Genomic DNA, 22,357 nt, shown 5'->3' with positions numbered 1-22,357 from the left:
AGTTATAAAAAATTAAAATGCTCATGCTACCAATTAAAGTTGAGGTAAAAATCACAAGTGACAATAAAGAAGAAAAGATCCAATTAACTGGCAACAATTCTTTATAACTCATATGTAATTAATGCATGTATAACCCTTTGTCATCCATGGTTCTTAAAGTTACTATAGTAACCAGTATGTGAAGTGTTTTCCCTAGTATCAACCAAGGCCCTATGGCATATCTATGTATCTGGAAACAGAGAACTACGCTTGCATTTATAATGAATACAGCATTTATTCTCCAATCCTTTTAACTGGTGCAATAGTTCAACTGACCATTGATTTTAAGCTCATACACTTTTAAGAAACTTTAAGAAACTCTAAGGCTGAAAATAACGGTGCCTTGATATATGATAAAATTAAACTAAAAACATCATATATATATATATATATATATATGTATGTATGTATGTATGTATGTATGTATGTAATATATATATATATATACACACACAGATCTTCATTAGGAGCAACAAAAATAAAGGACAACCAAAACAATGAATGAAACAGGCCAGGAACCCCTGTAGTTATGGCATGCTATGGAGAGGGTTCTGGAAGCCAAGCAAGATGACAATTTATTAACAAGAATTAGTCAAGGGTGAGAGAAAGACAGGGAAAGAGAAAGAAAGGGAGGAAAAAAGCAAAAGGGAGTTTCCATTCTAGAGCAGGTACATCAGACACTGAATCCCAGCACCTGCTTTAGGCAGCTGAGTCAGTTTAGCAGCCAAGTCAGTTTATTGCAAAGTCGACTTCTTTATGAGGGGCACTTATGAGATCCTGCTGATTATCATAGTATCACGAGTGTTGTGGGGAAGGGAAAGGGAGGAGGTTAACATCCATAAGGCACATAACAAGGAGCTGGGGAGTTGGACTATATACGTTATTTACCTTTTTGCTCCACTTCTATTTCAAGCATCGGGAGAAAAATGGGGAAAAAAAGGTGCAAGGGAAAAAAGAAGAAGATTAACACAAATTGTCTATTAAGAAGACTAAATTAGTTAACAGATGTTAAACACAGGGAGAATAAGAACTGCACTACATTGGATAGAGAGAAACAGACAACAGGAAAACCTAGCAGGAGAAAGATTCTACAGTTACATAAGTGAACATGGATCAATCAATTTTAGTAGGTTAAAGAGGCAATACAGAAAATGCTGGGATGTAGTTTCACTTAGTCAACCTGAATAAATAATGAAAGCCTTGACTAATGCATGATATACATATCCTTCCCTTCCCAAAGCCCCAAGCAAAACCCTGTCAGCTTCATCTTTTGTTAAAAAATTTTTTTCTATTAATATGTTATGCATATATGGATGTTTTAGACACACACACACACACACACACACCACAGTTTAAGAAGACTTAAGGCTTTTACAAGTCAATCATGTTCTAAAAATCAAAGAAAATGTAAGTTAAGGGACATAACTTTCACACCATGTAACTAGTAAAGATGTACATATATTGTGATTGGTTACAAGTTACATGCACACACAGTTTGCCTTAAACATTTAGGCATAATTATTTCTTTTCCTCTGCAAGTTGGAGGCAACACTGATGAGGGAGGTTTTGCTAATAAAATATTTGCACTTAAAAGTTGATTTCTCCTCATACTGAACCAAATGCAAAACCAGCAAAGCATGAAAAATAGACTATAATACTTGTACATTTGCTTTGCTTGCAACTTGCAAACATACTGAATTTAGTTTAATGCCAATACCCTTACAAGACTGCCCCTAATCATATCTCCCTGTACCCATCCTTTATCTTTTAATCTTGTTGTCTACATATACAGCCCACCACTGCTAATGTGTGCCTCTTCCCAAACTGAAATGAAAACTTATAGGAAAAATAAGTGTCCAGATTGCAACTACATGCCCACTAGTCCCCAGTTCTTAGTTTCTCCCCAATCTTTAGAGAACAAGGATTGGGACTAAAAAATCAAAGGCAACTTGTAGGTGCATAGAGCCTAATTTGTAAGCAATCTCAATGGGCAGATTAAAATTGATCCTCATTGTGCTATTGCTCCAGCAGAGGCATCCCCTAATGGAGGAGGAGCAGAGTAAGTTTTTTTTTAATTTCCCCCCTGCTGCACCTGTTCTGGTAGATCCTTTAGAACAGATATTCAGGGCTGTTGGAGGCAGCAGGGTGAAAGAGAAATGGTCAAAAATAACTTCCCTCCTCTTCCACTAGTTAGCACATCCCACTGGATCCAAAGCCCTTGATTAGGGGCACGAATTGGATACAACCCACTATATGAGACTGCACAGTGTCTTTTATTTTCTTACATAGTGCAGAAATTAAAGCAAAACTCTTATATTTTGCATGCTTTTTCAGACCAAGAGTTATTAGCTTTTACTCTTTTTAAACCAATTATTTCTTGTTTCTAGAATTTCCTTTAAAAGAAGAAAAGAAAGAATTACACAAGACCACTTATTTACACAATGAACATCTGTACAGATGTTCTAGCAATCATTTTCTGTGTTCCTCAGCTTCCTTGTAAGATATGTACAGAGCCTTGCAAAAGTAATCAGACCCCTGACCAATGCTGTCATGTTATTGAATTACAAATAGTACATTGTGATTTCGTTCTGTATGATATTTTACTTTGAAACACTGAAACTCAAAATCAATTATTGTTGAGGTAACATTGGTTTTATGTTGGGAAATGTTTGTAAGAAACAAAAAATTTTTTTGCTTGCATAAGTATTCAACCCCCACACGTTAATATTTGGTAGAGCCGCCTGTTGCTGCAATAACAGCTTTAAGTCTCTTGGGGTAGGTATGTACCAGCTTTGTACACAGTGTCGGAGGGGTTTTAGCCCATTCTTCTTGGCAGATTTGCTCCACGTTGTTCAGGTTGGTTGGATGTCACTTGTGGACTGCAATTTTCAAAGAGCACCACAGATTGTCAATGGGATTGAGATCAGGACTTTGACTGGGCCACTGTAGGACATTCACCTTTTTGTTCTTGAGCCACTCCAATGTTGCTTTGGCCTTGTGCTTGGGATCATTGTCTTGCTAAAAAGTTAATTTATTCCCAAGCTTCAGTTTTTTAGTGGACTGAAGCAGGTTCTCTTGCAGTATTTCCCTGTATTTTGCTCCATCTATTCTTCCTTAAATTTTAACAAGGTGCCTAGTCCCTGCTGAGAAGCATCCCCACAGCATGATGCTGCCACCACTATACTTCATTGTACGGATGGTGTGTATTGAGGCATGGTCAGTGTTAGATTTGTGCAGCCACTGAACTCTGTAGCTCCTTCAAGGTGATTGCTGGCCTCTCTGTGGCTTCTTTCGCAAGTCTCCTTGTTCGAGTACCAAGTTTTGAGGGACGGCCTTTTTTGGCAGTGCCTGGGTGGCGTGATGCAGCTTCCACTTCCTGATTATTGATCCAACTGTGCTTGCTGGGATATCCAAATACTGGGATATTATTTTGTACCCTTTTCCTAATCTATGCATTTGTATTATATTATCTCTCACTTCTGTAGCATGCTCTTTGGTCTTCATTTTCCTTCAGATCCACAGCCTGACCAATTATCCTTCAACAGTGGGGTTTTTATCCTAACAACGTGACAGCAACTTTAATGCTTCACAGGTGGAGGCCAATGGTAAGGTAACTGTGTCCTCGATTTCTTTCATCTGTGTAAACTGGGAGCTTCCACAGCACACGGGTTTAATACTTATGCAAGCAACATGTTTCAGTTTTTTATGTTTCTTACAAACATTTCCCAACATAAAACTAATGTCACCTTACCATAATTGATTTTGAGTTTCAGTGTTTCAAAATAAAATATCATACAGAGTACATTTGTAATTGTACCATTTGTAATTCAGTAATATGACAGCATTGCTCAGGGGTCTTACTACTTTTGCATGGAGGTCCCTTGCCACATGCAAGCCCATTCACACATGATATCAGACCTCAGCAGGTCAATCTAACACAACACAGGACTACAACTATGTCTCAAGCACAAAAGAACTGAAAGTGCATGCAGAGCAGACAACTCAAGCATTCAGAAGACATTCTGCAAAACATTTTTTTCATTTTATAAATAGGGAACCCTGAAGCTGAAAGTGCAGTCCCAATACAACTATTATTTCCCTCACAGACACAGGCATATATTCACTCCTTCACTCACATGTGCCCTATAATTTAGCTATAGCAATTTCCCTGTGATTTTTTTAATGTGCTGCCTGTTGCTGCCTGTTCACACAGGCTTGCCCAGGCAAACATATAGGTAGGCCAAATACCCTCCATTTTTAGAAGTGGCTACTGCCAAATAAAAGGAAGCAATGTTCAAGGAGGTAAGGGATGTGCTTTCCAAAGTTAAATGACATAAGGATATGCTTTCAGTCTTTGCCAGGTTGAATCCTTCACCCTGACTGAAGAGTGGAATCTTCTCTCTGAAGTTGTGGAGCCAGCTATGCCACTTGGGGTGGGGGGAGATACATTTTCCCTTTCATCAAGAGGAGGGATTTTTCCAATCTCCCTGGTGAAGTAGAGAGTTGATTGGGGGAGTAGACTCTCTCCTGCTTAGTTGCTAATGAATCTTCCGCTGATGGGAGAATCCCATGAGCAGAGTTCCACTCACAGGATGCTCCTGCTAGTACAAACAGGGGGGGATGGGGATGGTGCATTTCACTGATTTCCCCTTTACCCTATAGCAACTTTGCTCTTCAAAAATCTGCTCTGGTGCAGCATTGTCGCTCAGCAGGCTACAGGAAGAAGGAGACACTGGCAAAAAAAAAATGCTGTCCCACCTCTATAAATCAACAGGAGCCTTGGCTAGATTACAGTTCCTTACACAAATGTAAGGAGGGCTAGGTAGGATCTATGCCTCTATTGCTTGCTGGATGATGGGATACAGTGCAGGAGGTCTCTCTCTCTCTCCCTCGCATTACATAACGTGTCATTATTTTCCTTCCCACTGACGGAAATGGGAACTTTGAGATCTCACAGCTTTAGAAATACATAATGAATTTTCATCAAACCAGCAAAAAGGGGGACCTTTCAAATGTTCTTGAAATGTTTGATATTAGCTAAAGCACAGAAAGGAAAGTATCCTTTTGAAGAGGGACACAAAAAAGTACACCACCATTCATCATGGCACAAATTTTAGGCAACATATCCATTTATTCATCCATTGTTCATGGTGATATAACAAAATATCTTGAACTTATAAGTCTGGGGCTTTATAATAGGGCATGTTGCAAAACCAGGTTCCTTCAACCATGGAGCTACTCCTGAGGCTCCATAACATATTAAGAAATGGGATATAGATATTCCTTAATCCCACCCTCTTTTTTTTTCTTGTAAGAGAGGTGGTTCATTTGCATTATCTTTTTTTTTTAGGGGGATGTTTTGTACTGCTTAATATTAATCTTGACTTTTCCATCTTGAACTGAAATATCTGTCTGAAAAGAATACACATAAACCTCTAGAAGGAAGAAACAAAGCACAGTAAGCAATAAAAAGGGAAAGGAAAACAAAACCCAGAAGTCTGACTCTTCAAAATTCTTCAGCATACAGTAAGTCCAAATCAGAAACCTAGTGTACGAAGCAAATCTTACCAAACATTCATGCTGTGTATCAAATCTTTGATTACTTATCCCAATATAAGGAAAAATATCTGGGGGAAAGTTGCTAACTACCATTTCATTCATTACAAGGAGCATATTGAGATAGGTATCCCAACTCAGCAATCTATTCTGGCCAAGAAAGTTCCATGGAGTCCTCTCATCTGCAAGTGCTTTCCCATTCATTTCACTAAAAGAAGCTGATTTCTGTTAACATAGATTTGCTTATACAGAACTTGCTCTCTCCATCAAAATGAATGGGAGCATTGTAATAAAGGGACATACATAAGCTATTTTGTGTCCAATAAAAGCTAGCTAAAAATTGCAGTATTTATGGGAGAAAAAGCACACGCCGGCAAAATGCTGGTCATGCTATTCTTTATGCAGCATGCCTCGGTTTCAAGGTAATGTATGAAATATTTTATACCAAATATGCTTTTTAACATGATGGCACTGTCCAATAAATGTTTCCTTAACAAGACACGATTGCTATGTGAAAGCACCATGTTTAATTGTATTATAGCACAATCCATCAAATTAATCTTTAGATGGAGTTCTGTGAATATTTCCAATCTTATGGCGTGTGATCCAACAACAAAAAGGTAGGTATGCCTAAAGTGTACAGTTAATTGATCCAGTTTTATTAATTTCAACTAATGTAAGAGTTAGTGCACCTAACTTTGGACAGTATCCATTTTCCCCATTCTTGATTGATCTATGCTGCACTTTTCAATTTTGCATCAATTTGGTATTCATGTGGATAAAATATATTCAAGTATTCAGTGGTAATGACTTGATTCTCTGTGTGACTTAAAAATGCTTAAATGGACTGCCTTCAAGTCGATCCCGACTTATGGTGACCCTACGAATAGGGTTTTCATGGTAAGTGGTATTCAGAGGGGGTTTACCATTGCCTTCCTCTGAGGCTGAGGGGTAGTGACTGGCCCAAGGTCACCCAGTGAGCTTCATGGCTGTGTGGGGATTCGAACCCTGGTCTCCCAGGTCATAGTCTAACACCTTAACCACTACACCACACTAGCTCTCGTGTGTGACTTATCCATATTTAAAAAAGAGGAATATGGTACATGCTTAGGATAAGCAATAGCAGATCAATGACATAAAGACAAGGGTAACAAAATTATTAGTGGCTTGTCTGCTGCGATTACATTTTATACAGTTGCACATTTTCAGAGATAGATGGGTTTGCTAAAGTAAATAAAAACTGCAAGTCCAGTCAGTACAGCTAGAGAATAAAACACTTCTTGAGTATTTTCCACTGAATTCCTGGGTTCAAGCAAGGCTTAAAATAAAATATCACACACAGATGTAGGAAGTGGTGCTTCTGATGTGCTTATTAATCCTAAAAGGACTGACTTGGGTTATTTGAAGTATCAACATATATTGTGCAGTGTAATTGAGAGAAATGTCAAGTGGAGTTCTCTCAGTTCCTCTGTAATTTAATCAATAATGCTCTTATTTAAGGATAAAGCAATGCATTTTAGGTTTGATTAGAATTCTGATTTTAGCAGCAATTCAACTGAAGCATTTTTCTTGTTGAAAAGGCATTTTGGGGGGCAGGAACAATTGCTAAGTGACAGGACTTTTGAAAAACAAACAGAAGAAGCTAGTCACTGAGTATATATTTTGGACAGCTGTTAGAACCCAGGAAGCTTTATCAATTGGGCAGAATCCTCACAACAGTAATAAATATCTAAATGTAGCTCATGAAGAAGCCAGAAGACAACAAACTATATGAGGATTTCCTATATTGTATTATACAGAGCTCCAATCATTTATACCACCATTTCAAGTTTCAGTGAATAGAGAGAGTTGCAATGAGACAGCGGAGCAAGTTTTGTTGGTTTTTATTTTAATCATTTTAGGAAGGAATGCCACATCCAAAAAATAAGGAATTATACGAAAGCAGGAATAGCTGGCTACTACAGTAAATGTTTGCTTTAACAAGCCTCTATTACTTCATAATTCAAATTATGGGATATATCTGCCAGTTTCTTGTATTTGCATAGTTTTGAATTTTTAAGTAGAATCATACGAGTTGGAAGGGGCCTATAAGGCCATCGAGTTTAACCCCCTGCTCAATGCAGCAATCCAAATTAAAGCATACCCGACAGGTGGGTGTCCACCTGCCTCTTGAATAACTTCAGTGTTGGAGAGCCCACCGCCTCCCTAGATAATTTGTTCCATTGTTGTACCACTGATGTTCAGATGAAATCTGACTTCCTGCAACTTGAGCCCATTATTCAATGTCCTGCACTCTGGGGCGATTGAGAAGAAATCCCGGCCCTCTTCTGTGTGGCAACCTTTCAAGTGCTTGAAGAATACTATCATATATCCCCTCAGTCTTCTCTTCTCAAGGCTAAACATGCCCAGTTCTTTCAGTCTCTCCTCATCAGGCTTTGCTTTCAGTCCCCTGATCATCCTTGTTGCCCTCCTCTGAACTTGTTCCAGTTTGTCTGCATCCTTCTTAAAGTGCGGTGTCCAGAACTGGATGCAGTACTCAACAGGGCCAGTGCCAGGTATGCTTGGGCTCTTGAGCACCAGCCTGCCCTGGGCCCATGGCACAATAGCCCAACCACTCCATACATGTGGCACAGGGCTAATAAACCCACATTCATGTCCCATCTACCTCTATTGTCTCTGTAAATGACATGCACACTTGCCTGCCATTAATGGCAGTGGGGGCATCAGCCCCTTAGTGAAGCCTCTGCCACCATCTTGGCTGATGGTAGACAGATGGTAGACATGCACACGCAGTGCACATGTCATTCACAGGGATGGAAGAGGTAGGTGGGCCATGCGTGTGGGCTTATTGAAGCCCGCACTGACTGTATTGGGGTTAGGTGCCTGGGAGCTCCCTCTCCACAATCCCCAGCAGGGTCGGGAGCCAACATTGCTGCAGATTGCAGAATGGGAACGCTACCCTCCCACTCTTAAGGAGCGGCCCTTCAGGGTCTTAAGAGGCCCTTGGCCAGGACCTGACCTGGTCACCTTCTGGCGTCAGCCCTGGTACTCAAGATGAGGCCTAATGATTGCTGAATAATGGGAATTAATACTTTACACAATTTGGAAACTATACTTTTCTACCTAAAGGTAGCATTTGCCTTTTTTTGGAGCAACATCGCACCGATGGTTCATATCCAGTTTGTGGCCGGAATTGTGCACTCTACTAATGAGAGTACATGAAAAGTCAGTGCAGTTATATCACCAGGGAGAACTCTCTGAGACAGAGGTAATGTCCTGTCCTGTTATTGTATGAAGGTAACAGAGAACTCAAAAGGTCAGGAGTGGTAGAAAGACAGAAGGAGGGAAGGGCAACTGTAACTGTGCACTGGTGCTACTAGGTCTAAAAGATCAACTGTGTGATTCTGTGCATGTCTACTCAGACCAAAATTCTACTGAGTTAAATGGGGCTTACAGGTAAGATGGAATAGGACTGCAGCCTAAGACACATGTCTAGTACATCTCCCTGAAGCTGGTCTGTGGATCACCCACCTCTAGATTGAGTCACACTTTGTGGGGACTGATGTGTTTGCCATATTTATACTGGTGTTGCCTCTGGAAAAAATGGTAAAACAGAGATAGGGAACCTGATGTTGGACTCCAGCTCCCATCAGCCCCACTCAGAGATGATGGGATATGGAGTCCAATGCAATCTGGAAGACCAGGTTCCCCACCACTGTTGTAAACTGTGATGGCAAAAAGCATTTCCCCAACTGGCTCCCTACTGCAGGCATACCGACTGTCTGGGAGTGCCTATGTCCCCTTCACTGCTTTCCACAGGCAACAAACACACCTGCCATTTTCTGCCATTGCACTTGCTCTTTGGAAAGTCCTTCCTTCTGTTATATTTAGATGTCTCTGGAAGACATACTTTTTTTGCTTTCTCTGACTATTAATGCTGGACCCTGTACCTTGTATTCTTTGATGTTGTAATTATGGTTTAGGTTTTTATACCCATGTTTTATATTTTTATGTTGTACATGGCTTAGAGGTTATTTTAATAATAAGTGATTTAGAAATGCTTTTAAATAAAATAAATGTAGCATGGAGAGCTGGCCTGAATTTACTATGAGGGGCAACCTCTGGCTCTCTGCCTAATTCACCTTTCTATCAACCTTGGATAGTAGTAATTTTCTTTCCATTTCCTTAACCTCCCCCATCTCTTTTCCTCCTCACAATAGACTATTCATAATCTGTCCTGAGCTCCAAGGATTTATAAAGAACAAAATCATTCTTCTCTTTTTTTGTATACAGTCACTGTGCATTTCCAGGCTACACGGCAGGGCATAAATCACAAGTAAATTAATTAATTAAATGAATGCTATGGCTTCCTGGGATCTACATGCTCTTTTTGGGGAGGGAGGGAGGATGGGTCAGTCATGCTTCAAAGGATGCAACTGAGAAACTTTTTTTCATGCATTCCAATGTATCTGACCAGTAACATTGGTCCTTTCACAGGTTAGGGGTTCTTTTAAGTTACTTTGGTTCTTGGGATGCCAGTTCACATGCATCCTTTTTATCCCTGATGCTTTTAACATTTATGTTTGGCATATCATGGCTTAAGACGGCACTGTACGGGGGAAAACAAATAAAAAGAAGCCCAATCTACTCATCACTCATGGATCTCTTAGCAGGAAGTGGCAGGAAAAAATTGAAATGCTGCATGAACAGAAGGGGGAGTAGAGTCTTAGAGAAAACATTCACCCACCAAAGAGCAAGTGTGGGTCAGCCAGGAAAAAAACCCTCTAAGAAACTAGGGCTGAAGTTTAGAAACCATGCAGTCAGCCCTTTCATGCTCACTAATCATGCTCAAAATAAAAGTAATTGACAGTGCAGCATATCAGAGCTTTATTAACAGAGAAGGTACACAGAAGGAGATGTGTACTGCTAGATAAGGATGGTCTCCTCTCTCCATGGCCTTGAACCTGAAACACACTATGGATTGTAAGTGCATTAACATAAGCACAGGGGAGTAGAGCAGTACACCTTCAGTGCTTTGGTAGTAGCTGTATTAGCAGGGTTGTAGCAACAGCGACACAAGAGTTTCAGATATTTCAGTATTTCAGACACTGTTGCAGCCTGAAAAGCATTCCAGGTATATACAGAAAACTTCACAACCTCGTCGCAGAGAGAATGTAAGCCTTAAAAGAAGACTACGGAGAAGGATTTGGGTTTTGTGTAGAGAGAAGAAAGCAGATATTTAAAAGTAGGTTGGTACCTCCCCACTGAGGTGCATCTGGGAACCTCACTGTAAAGCTTTAGGAGAATGCTGAAGACACACCTCTTTACCCTGACCTTTGACACTTGAGATGTTTATTTTTAGGACCCACCCTATTTTGTGATTCTGGCTGTTTTTAATTGTTTTTAACACTGTATTTTAAGGTTGTTGTAACCCACCCTGGAACTTCTTGGTAAAGAGCAGGCAAGAAACGCTACTGCTAGTAATATTAATGCTACTAACAATACAGAAAATAAATTGAGAGATTGAAATAAACAATTAAAGCTCACCTGAACATTTTGAATAACATCAGAAATAAGAGGAAATATACATGACAATTGTGTAGCTAATTTTGTTATCACTACTATTTATATTGTAGCTTGAGCAATCCTTAGCCCTATTCCAGAGTTCAATCTCCTTGCATATAAACATATATGCAAAGTGAGCCAGAGCATGCTGCTAACTCCCATCCCTTCTGATGTGTCATTTCTGCTCAGTTTAGAGGTCTTCACCAGTTTGAGGTCAAAGATCCGCAGTGAGGATTTCACATGGTTCTAATCTACAAGTAGAGGAGGCTCTGTGCTTCAGAACTTCAATCTCATGAAGGGTTCTAAGCTTGTACACTGATGATGCGTCAGAGGGAGCAAAGCTTGACAGTGCACCCTACTTCTAGCATGTGTGTTTTCACGGGAGGCCACTGAACGTTGAAATATGGCTGTTCCCAATGTCCTAATAAAACCTAGAAACTCATCTCTGACATGGATTGTCTAGTTCCTTTTGTTTTTATACTTCATATATGCTGATCACTAATTTGGAATTCTAGCTAAATAATATCCAATATTTCTTCCTCTGTGTGGATGTGTTAGTAAAGAATTTTGAACAGAAATACACTCATATTTCTTGTGTTAAATGATTTATGTATATATCTGTGTTTATGTGTATACACGATGAGTTTATAAACAATTTTGAACAGAAATACACACATATTTCCTGAGTTAAATAATTTATGTGTATACATTTGCAAAAGTAGATACGGGTTTCATCAAGTTGTCCAGTTACAGTACTTCAAGGAAAGGGCTGTGTTACAGATCAGAAGCAACACCTGACTTTGTCTTCTTAAAGACAGACTAAACAAAACTTTATTCACATCTCTACCTCATGTGGGGCTGGTTTTGGTTTGTTTGTTTTTAAATACATACATACATAGCTGGCACAGGGGTCCCTAAGCTTGATCAGGTCTGTGGAGTTCAGGGAGATGGACTTTAAACTTTTGTCCCCATTATGGTCCTGATCTGATGATTGCCAATGGGAGGAACACACTGGTGCCATAGAAATAGCAGACACCCACCCTTGATTTGGATCAAAACCATCGTGGGGCAAAGACTAACTACTCGTCTCCCCCTATGCTACAGTCCTGATCTGGCTCAGGCGACCCATGATGAAAAATCAGCCACACAAAGGTTAAAGACGCAAATAACATCACATTTAGTTTGGCCCAAAGACTGCAGTCAAATAAGTCCATAACATGCATGATAGGGAAATCTAGAGTCACAAGTTTCTCTTGTTATTTTTTTGGTGCAGGATTGCAGTCAAACTTTCTTTGCTTCTTTAAATAAAATATTATATTACAAAGTAAGCATTGTGTTATTTCTTTTTCTATATACCATGTAAATAGTAAGACACAACAAGAAAATGCAATTATCAACAAATATTCACATCAAATCAAATTCAAAGATGTTCATTCAAATTAAACTCTGAATTTGATTCATGAATCAGAAAAGACTCTGATTCATTTCAGTTCTGCACAGAGCAACTGAGAATAATACTATAATGAAATGAGCAGTAAGCAATACACTCACTGAGTTACAGCTATTTTTAAAGGAGTAAAATAACTACACGTTAAGAGTTCTGCCTAGGCAGTGCCGTGCAGAGTATCCTTCTGTTAACTGCAAAAGAAACCATTTTTCTGTAGATAGGAAAACCCAAATCAGCAGGCCATATCCACACTTGTCTCCCTAAAACAGCATGAAAAAATGATCTGAAATCTGAAAATAATATTTGCATATTTTTTAAACTATTGTCTCGTCCTATAGGAACTGACCCAAAGAAATACAAACATTGTGGCATTTGAATGGTATTATAACTTGGAATTGTATTCACTGCCTCTTTCTGGGAATTTAGGAACAGAAATAGTTATCTTAATGCAAAGCTGACTTTATGAAACAAAAATTGCTTTTGTTAGATAGGGATAATACATTCATCCTCAAAGTGCCACAAGAAGAATGGTTACAATGAGCCACCAATGACAAGACACAGGAGAACAGGATACTAGAGTTCAGCATACACAGTAGGCTTCCAGTCCTACCAATGGCACAGAAAAAGAAAGCCACAACAAGCATCCATTTCACAATGGCACAAAAATACATAGCAGGAATGGAAAGAAAAGATGATCTGTGTTCGGCCTTTAACTGATGCTCAAAAACATCAATACTGTGACTGAGTATTGGTACTATCTAGATGCAAATTGCTTTATATATATTTTTAAACTGCAATAACTAAAATGTAGTGTTTTGCATATTTCTGACATAGCTTATTCCTTTGGTTTTTTTAATGCACAAATGCTACTAGTTCTAAATTGTTATATCTGATGCTGTGTGCATGTTCCCTACATCAAAAAGAATGCTGCAGTTATTATTGTTGAAGTTTGACGGGTTGTATTTTAAAAACATTAATGCCACATTTATAATAAATGGAGGCACAATCAATGCATTGCTGAAGTTTACTGTTACAAGAAACAGACTTCGTCTAATGGAAAATATGAGACTAAGCTTGACTTTATTTTGAACAATGGAATTATGAAGGAGAAAACAAAAGCTTTTCTGAAATTGGATGAATCAGCTCTTCAGATCCAAGTCAGGCAGTTCAAGTCTTGTTCAACTGGTCTGCCAAGATCTCATGCTCTGCTGCTGAACGACAACTGATCATGGTTAGGTTGTTGCTGTGGATGAAGGGTTGAAGAGGGGTGTAGGTACTGCCTTTCCCCTCCTTAGAGTACTACTGGATTTAAATAAATAAATAAAACAATGGAATTCTTTAGGTTAAAAAGGATAAACATTTAATTTGATGGAAGTATTCATGAACTACAAGGTTCATGATCTTCAAACTGAAAATAAAAATAAAATAAAAACAAACAGTACCACATCAAGTAATTGGGGAACTAAGTCCTAGTTACTTCCATGGTACTTTCTGGCTCTAAACCTAAGTTACCACAGCAGGCAGCTGCTTCAAACCATTGAAGATTAAAATTGAAGTCAGTAGTTTCTTTAGAAAACTGCAAGCCAAGCCAATTTGTCAGGAACTGGTATCGGGCAAAAGTACAAATTCCTATCTAGTCCTCTGAATAGCTAATTCAAGTTTGTTTTTTTTGGGGGGGGGGATAAACCCTGTTAGCCTTAAAAGGCGAACACTTAAGAACACAGACAGACACTTGGCCAGCATCACGCTATGGCTCCTTTCCACACTTTGTGAAGCTAATTGGAAGGCCTAGTTTGTTTGTTAAGTACTCTGCATGCATAATGGTTCTCAGGCCCTAAACATATGCTCTTGTTGTGCATCTAGCATGACTCCAGCATCAATTGTGAAGGCTAGAGGAAGTGAACAAGAACAAAAAGTGTGTACTTACTGTAAGGGACACATTCATATTGGACTTCGAGGTATTTGTATGTTCCAGGACAAGGATCAGGAAACACATCTGACCCAGTAACTACTATACACTGAGTTCTGTTGTTGCACCTGAAACAGGAGAAAAAGTACGCACATTAATTTCAAAATGAAAAATAATTTACCAAGTTTACAGCAACCATGTTTAGAAGATCGGGTAGTATTGCATCTGTACCAGACCACAATGAGGTGATGGATTGGATCTATTTTTAGTTGAAACTGTTAATAATTTTGCCACTAGTGGTGAATTAATGAACATTTAGTTGTCATTATTCTTATTATTTGTAGCAGTAATTTTAGAGAACAGCAGTGGCATCAGTAGATCCTAATGGCTTACTCAATTTATTTGAGATCCTGGCAACTCCCAGGGTGCCTTACAACAATAATAAAACAATATAACAAAGCTAAATAACAAAATACAATTTAAAACAGCAAAAATAGTAAAAATCCTATACACGCCTACTCAGAAAAATGAGCTCAATTGAGTTTATTTCTTGGTGCACGAGCACAAAACTACAAGAAAAATGCTTTTAAAGTGGCTTGCTATAAATTACAGTAAATGTAAAGGGCTCCATCTAGTCCCAAATAAACACTTTTAAGTCTCATTGATTTTTCTGTGAGTGAACTGCTCATGATGGACAGAGTAGAACAATCTTATGCATATTTGCTCACAAGTAATTCTTGCTGTGTTCAATGAAAGTTTCCCAAGTAAGGGTGTCTAGAATTACAACTCATCAAAAACAGTGAAACTGAGAAGTATTTAACTTTGGCTGGCTTGTTTGCAAAAAAGAAAGAAGACGACCATCCAATCCACCTCCAGTTAGAACAATTATTTCTATCAGTTTCTCTTTGTAATATTCGGAAGCCACTGCTTTGTACAAGTTTGGCACTTTGTAGACAACTATGTTAAGACTGGATTTGTACTTTATGGCTCAGTGCTTTAAAACAAATTATAATTCTGAATATGGATGAAGCACCACTAGTCAAAGCTAAAGTAAAAGGGGGGGGGGAGACTACTTTCACACTTTTACTCTGAAAGCAAAGGAAAGAGGAAAGAAAAAGGTCAGAAACAGTTTGTGACTAAAAGAAAGAAAGCTTGGCTGCTCTCCTGGGTGAATTCTGTTTGTCGGTAAACTGAAGGAAAGGAAGCCAGATCTTAAAATAATAGTCTAGCCTTTGACTCCAGCCGTACATCAACCCTTGCATTACTAGCACTTCCCACACTACTGAATACCCTTGCACAAGTGGAAGAGATCTGTCTTGTGTTGGGGAGCTCCTGACATCTGTCCTCTGCCAACAGGTGTAAGATCAAGCTGAGTTTTAAATTCAAGCAGCTAAAAGAATATTAAAAGACCAGGAAAGACCAGTACAGAAGCCTGGATAGGCGGTGCACATTTGCGGCCTGGGGTTGAAGCCCCGGTCGCTATTAGATGTAAGGACAGCGGTCGTGCGTCACGCTGCGTTAAGGGCCAGGGCAGCTGTAGACTATTTAAGCCTGTGCCGCCCTCCCTCCCTTCCTCTCGGCGTGCGACGCCCACCCCGCCCTCCCATTACTATGGTGTGTTCGTGGTTGCTTTGAGGCCGAGCAGGAATTTTTATCCTACCTACCCAGGTTGGCGGGTAGATTTTTTTGCCTACTCCACACTGTAGCGGCAGGATGGAATTGGTTATGGGCATTGCGTTTCTAATAGGTTATTTTGGCTGATTTGGTTAATTTGACAAGTTCAGGTTAATCCCTTGAGTTGGGTATAGCTTTTATGGTCACTTTTGTGGATAGGTGCAGGAAGGGAAGTAGGTAAGGACAGCTTGGTGGCCCCCTTAAACACCTTTGGAGGTGATTGGTGGTTCCGGAGGCCTGCCAGGAAGGGCTTTACAGCCCGAGGGCAGGATATGGACTGCTTCTGGGGCCTTCTTACCTCATCCACCTGGAGTTGTACGGCCCCGGGGAGTGGTGACGTGTGGCTGGGGTAAGGGGTAAGATAAAAGGGCTTACACTTGTCCCAGCAGGGGCTGGTCACCTGAGAGCTGTAAACAAAGACTTGCTTATAGATATTTCCGCACCTAGGTTTTCCTCTGCAGGTTAATTAAAGTTCTGGTTTATAGTTTAATAAAGTAGCCCTTTGTTCAACCCAGTTTACTGTGTCGGTGTCTTATTTCAACCCTCTGCCGCAATTCTTACACAGTTGGTAAGATCATGGAAACCAATGATAAATCTCAGGCTGAGCAGAGAACTTGTTGTTTCTTTTGTTGCCCTTGCAATAATATTATGCCTGCCTGTCAACTCTGTCCTAACCACTGTAGACAGAACTATGTGTATTCAGAGATTCCCCACAAGTGTGGAAAGGAATTCATTACGGGACATAGAATTCAGCTTCCTGTGACTTTAAAAAATAAGTTGCTAGCCCTTATGGCTTGAAGAAATGCTCGCAAGTGTATGGACAATGGTTGATGAATATCTCAGCATTCTGAATGGTGACTAAACAAGGTTTCCGGAGGGCAAAGGTATGCCCCTGCATGATAACTTGTTCCTTGATGCAAGAGCAGAATATATGATGTAAAATGTGCAGATTTGCATGATTCAAGTAGATCACATAATTTGAATTCTTCCAGACTTAAAAAGAAAAGAAAAAAAGACTGCACACAGCTCTGACTAGCAGGAGCTCACAAACAGCTGGCGTTGGTAGTAGCTGCCTGTGGACTGTTCACTTTTCCTTAGCATTATAGCTGCATATAATTCAGCTTTACAGCTCTGAAATGATACTTCTGTGAAAAGGGGAAGTAACACAATGTTTCACATCCTGAATCCATTTATTAGGCAATATACTTATTTAAAAGGCAGAATACCTATTTTCTAACGGTGTATGTTAGAAAATGTGCTTAATTTGGATAAAATACTTGTTTCTCTTGACTGGGAAGAGAAGTGTGCCTAATTTTGAACATCCCCATGCCTTGTGAGGAAAAAACAGACAGACAATCACAAACAATTACCAGCTGCCCAAGAGATTTCAAAAAGTATGGGATAAAAACCTCTATGATAAATAATAAAATAATGGGAAATGTGGAACTTATTTAAACTTACTCAAGTCAACATTTGTATCTCAGTTTTCTATGATAATACCCAAGGAAACAAAATGCACAGAGAAATCAACAAGCAAGTTAAAATGGAACTCTAACAATTTTAAAAATGTGTGGTATTTAATGCTAGTCCTACTCAGGGTTGACCCACTGAAGTTAATAGATAAGACTAACTTAGGTTTGTTAATTTCAATGGGTCTTCTCACAGTGGGATTTAAATAAAGCCCCAAGGGTTGTTTCCAACAAAGTTACTGTGCAAGCGGAACATCACCTCCTTCTCCTCCCCATCCCTCCACGCCAACCATGTTCTCTGGGGGTTTTCCGAACCCTCACACAATGTTTTATTATTAGTACTATTATTATTAAGACAATGTTTGCTAGAATCCTGTACTGCTTTTATTCATAACATTACTCAGGCTGCTTCTTGATGTATCACGCTAATTCAGTGACAAGGAGCAGCAATGAAGCATTGATATACTAATAATTCTACCGTTTTAAAATTAGTATAGATTCATATAATTCTTTGGTGTTTCTCTTTTCTAGCAGAAAGCTGAACTTATTATGTTCAGTTAGAATGTCTGCTATTTTGCCTATCTTTTTTGCCTATTATCTTTTTTTTTTAAATAGGATCAAGAAATATTGTATATAATATTGTAAAGCGATCTACTGACCAAGCAAACAGCAACAGCAAGGCTAGCTTTATTGACTGGTGATTTCTGAAAGAACTGGGGGGAAATGTGTCTGATATAAGGATGAAGAGTAACTGTTTATTTTGACAACTTGTTTTAAGGGTGAGGATGTGTTGTTTATTTTGAGAAAGAAAAACCATAGTGAACTCTTAATAGTATTTTATTATGAATGACACAGCTGCAGTTCTTTTTGATAAAACAGGACAATGTAGAGATTCTTGCAATATATCTGGAAATCCTGCCTGCGTTGGACAGGATGGCTAGTTGTCCCTTATTCTAAGTACTGTTCCTTATTCCAGAGCATCACAGACTGTAATGAATGAGTCTTCTTCTTGGAAGGCTTGTAAACTGAGTCTGTCAAAGGTTATAATTGTTGTGCTGAAATTCCTGTGCTTCTGAGATGTTGTTTTGGGGTTGGGTCAGAGGAAGAGGAAAAGGAAGGGGCATATGTGGAGACAGAGGTATATCCACACACAACCATCTCCCCCTACCCTCCCTCCAATTGTGATATATTGTATAAATATATAAATACATTTCTTTTTACATTTTTCATATATATGTGTGTATATGTATGCATACAGGTGCTGAGATGACACCCAGGGAATCTGAAATCAAACATGACCAGTTAATTAACAGTTCCAGCAAGATGATGAACTTGTCTCGTGTCATTCGAATGACTGGGCAAAAGCAGGCCTGGGCTCTTCACATATCAGAAAAAAAGAGAGGGGAAAAGTGGAACAAATGTATGAGATAATTCTGCATCTTTCAACTGCTATTACATATGCCCATTTCATGTTTATCCCTGTGTACTGTGCAAGTTCGTCCTCATGTGCTTGCCTTTAAAAGCAGTCCTTGTTTCCATTCTAATTTGTTTGTGTTCCCGCTGTAATCTTGACTCGTACAATTCCCAACAAATTGCTTTTGCTCTTCTTTTGATTATCTTATGCTCATTATTACACTTTACCAAGTGAAAAGTATGGAGATGAGATTCCATGTGTAATCTATTTGTATGAGGTGTTTTAATCAATAGTCTTGCTCTGCTGATTAAGCAGAGGCTTCTGTTTTGGCAAGATAACATTAGTTTCTCCTGTCATGCTCCAAAAGTCATTGGGGATCTTCAGCAGATCATTAGATATGCTACAATAAAGCTTTGGTACATTCCCTTTTCTTCCTTAAATTACTTCTTCACTGTCCTATCATTCCTGTCACCATTGGCACTGCATTATTATTACAGCTCCCCTGAAACTTGCACTAGAGCTATGTCTCCAGGCCATAGGATGCCATTTTCAATTGAGGCTTCCGCTTGAAAATATAAATTAAGAAATTTTCATTATCTCCTGCCAGGGGCCATTATCCACCACTGTTCTAGGGAAGATTAAAAATGCAAAATCTACGGTCTTGAACAAATACTCCAGCATTAAAATGAAAGGCTTGGTATAGCATGACAAGATTGGCACATGGAAAGCAGTACTGAATGTGGAAAACTGTACACTGGGATGTTTTGATATTTTTTTTAAAGACAAATGCAAATGGGAAGAGATGGCTAGGGTAGCTATAGAGTGAACTACGCTTACAGTAGTCATATTAATGCCTATGTGTTCCAATATAACCTGTTAATTATACTCTTTAAATTGGCTTAGCTGTTGTGGTTTCATCCAAAGGACTTCTGGGAGTTTAGTTTTGGAAAGATGCTGATCTCGCACTTATTCCTACATCCCTATCTGCTTCACTAAAGAACTGCAAGGCCCCTGTTTTCTTGGAAGTAAGACATTAGATATATACTAGTTTGATACTACAGTTTGCAAATCAGAGCAATCACCATGGTCAGGACACACACTCATGCATCTAGCAGAATTCCCGCCCATCGACAGACTAGGAAGGCTCTGTTGATGGTGGGCCTTTGCAGCCATGCTGGGAGAAGTCCTGGCGTGGCTTCAAAGCCCCATGATTGAGGTGTGGCCACGCACGCCTCATTGTGCAGGGAATGGGACAGGGTGGCTATTTAAGCCCTGCTCCGTCCTCCCTTGGCCTCTTTCTGGCCTTGGTGACGCCCACCTACTGTCCCTCTGGGCAGTATAAGTTTAACTGGTCGCTTCGGGGCTGGTAGGAAGTTTTAGCTCACTGGCCTTTGTTCGCTGACAAGTCTTTTGCCTACCCTGTACTGTTCTTCCAATTCAACTGATTGGCTCATCTTTATTCAGCTTATTTGATTTAATCTGGATTTGGCTAACTCATTAACCAGCCAGGTACTTTAATACTGAAAATAGGTTAATTTGGTCATGTTTGGAGGATATGTGCGGGAATTTCACAGGGTAAGGTTTGGTGAGCATCCTTAGACACTCTTTAAGGTGAGAGGTGGGATCTGAGGCTTGCCTTCCAGGTTGTGTGGCCTGTTGGCAGGATAAGGCTCACATTTGGGGCTAACCTGTAACACCCACTCAGAGTTGTGTGGCCCGGGGGGTGGAGCAGGAAGGCCTCCCTAACCACCTTGCAGGGATGGGAGCCCAGAGAAGGGGCTTGGGCTTGACTACCCCCTTTCCCATGGCAGGGTGTCCTCACCCAATTGGGTAAGATTTAGGTCCCACACTTTCCTCTTCAGATCATTTTGTATGCAATCAAGCATTTGATTGGCTTTATTTGAATAAACGTGGCCCTTGATTTATCCACACTTCATCCTGCCTCGCCTCTTCATTTCCTGACTATGGCTGCAATAACTTCTACCTTCAACCAGAATACTAATTTGATGAGTAAGGCATGGCTTTTGCTAGGACAGGAAACAATGCAAAAGATTATTGAAGGAGAAGAGATTGCCCCTAAGTAGGCAGAGGTCTGCCCAATGTAAGGTGAGTCTACCTTCTCCCCAGCAGACCCCGCCCTATGCCCTATCCCAGGAGGATCTTCCAAACCTAGTGAGTGGCTGTTCATGGAGGAAGTGGCTGCAGGATGGAGGAGGAGAAAAAATATCCTTTTTGTGAATTTCCTAAAGTTAACTTGTCTTAGGATCCAAGTCAATGAGTAAGACTTCAAATTCACATTTTGTGATGGGTCCTCACTTTAACACTATTCATAATTACTAGGAGTAACCTGACATGATTTTTTTTTAAAGAACCAAAACAAAACACACATGCATATGTAATAGTAGTGAAGATAGCGGAGCCTGTGCATAAGTCAACAATTTTAACACTGCAGGACAAATGCAGATATGATATTCCTTAAATGTTTAATAACTAATGATTTGTTGAACCTTATTAATTACTAAATAAACATAACATTAGGAAATTAAATGTGGTGATTAATATGGGAAAGGAGGTGCTCCACAGTGAAGATCCCATATGTCACAATTACTGTAATAAGTAATGTTTGTAGCAGGTATTTTTAAATGTAATATGAATTTTAAAGATACAGCTATCTTTTCTTGGTTCTGTAAAATCAATTAAGGGATTCAAATTAATTTAATGTATTTTCTGCAATAGAATCCAGTGGGCACAATCCACCAAAAATTACATTGCAGTAAAGTGTTGTCAAGTGCCACATTGAAATGAAAGGCATGAGCAGTGACAGCTTAGATTGACTAATACACAAACGCACATGCAGCCAAGCCGTACCACCCATTACTGCTCACTACAGACACCTGTGCTCCCTGAAAAGCTGCTCATGAAGGTCAAAGAGCCCCCCAGATAGGCGCGTGATATGGCAGCAAAAGTGGGTAATTGGCAGAAATTAATTCCTTTCTGGTCAGGCAAGGAATCCTTGGTTCAGAGCTAATGAATAGTTTCCAAGGTGCAACTTTCCAAGCGGGATAGGAGTTGGAGATTCCATTGTAATCTAAAATAGGGAAATTGGTTAGATCCTAAGTGTAAAGCTCCACTCTTTTGCTAAGCATTTTCAGCAGATAATATTTGGCTCTCCAACACACTTCCACCCTAAAGGCAAAGCTATAACATTTCTATTAATTTACAGCCTAACATTGAGTGAGGCACACCAAATTCTGCAGAGCCTTACCCCTAGCACAGCATTGGGC

The 22,357-nt window shown here is 39.6% G+C and overlaps 1 protein-coding gene across 19 annotated transcripts in view; it reads right to left on the bottom strand.

Moving 5' to 3' along the window:
* The window catches only part of ADGRL2 (adhesion G protein-coupled receptor L2), a 252,946-nt gene that overhangs the window by 71,795 nt on the left and 158,794 nt on the right, over window positions 1-22,357 (bottom strand). For all 19 annotated transcript variants that reach the window (XM_061633470.1, XM_061633468.1, XM_061633465.1 and 16 more), the window contains one exon: window positions 14,535-14,644. In XM_061633470.1, the coding sequence (XP_061489454.1) occupies window positions 14,535-14,644 (110 nt within the window). The remainder of the gene's footprint in view (window positions 1-14,534; window positions 14,645-22,357) is intronic.

Source organism: Rhineura floridana, chromosome 6, assembly GCF_030035675.1.
Source record: "Rhineura floridana isolate rRhiFlo1 chromosome 6, rRhiFlo1.hap2, whole genome shotgun sequence".
Classification (NCBI taxonomy): domain Eukaryota; kingdom Metazoa; phylum Chordata; class Lepidosauria; order Squamata; family Rhineuridae; genus Rhineura; species Rhineura floridana.
The sequence above is the reverse complement of the archived record's forward strand: the minus strand, read 5'-3'. Positions and strand labels throughout refer to the sequence as shown.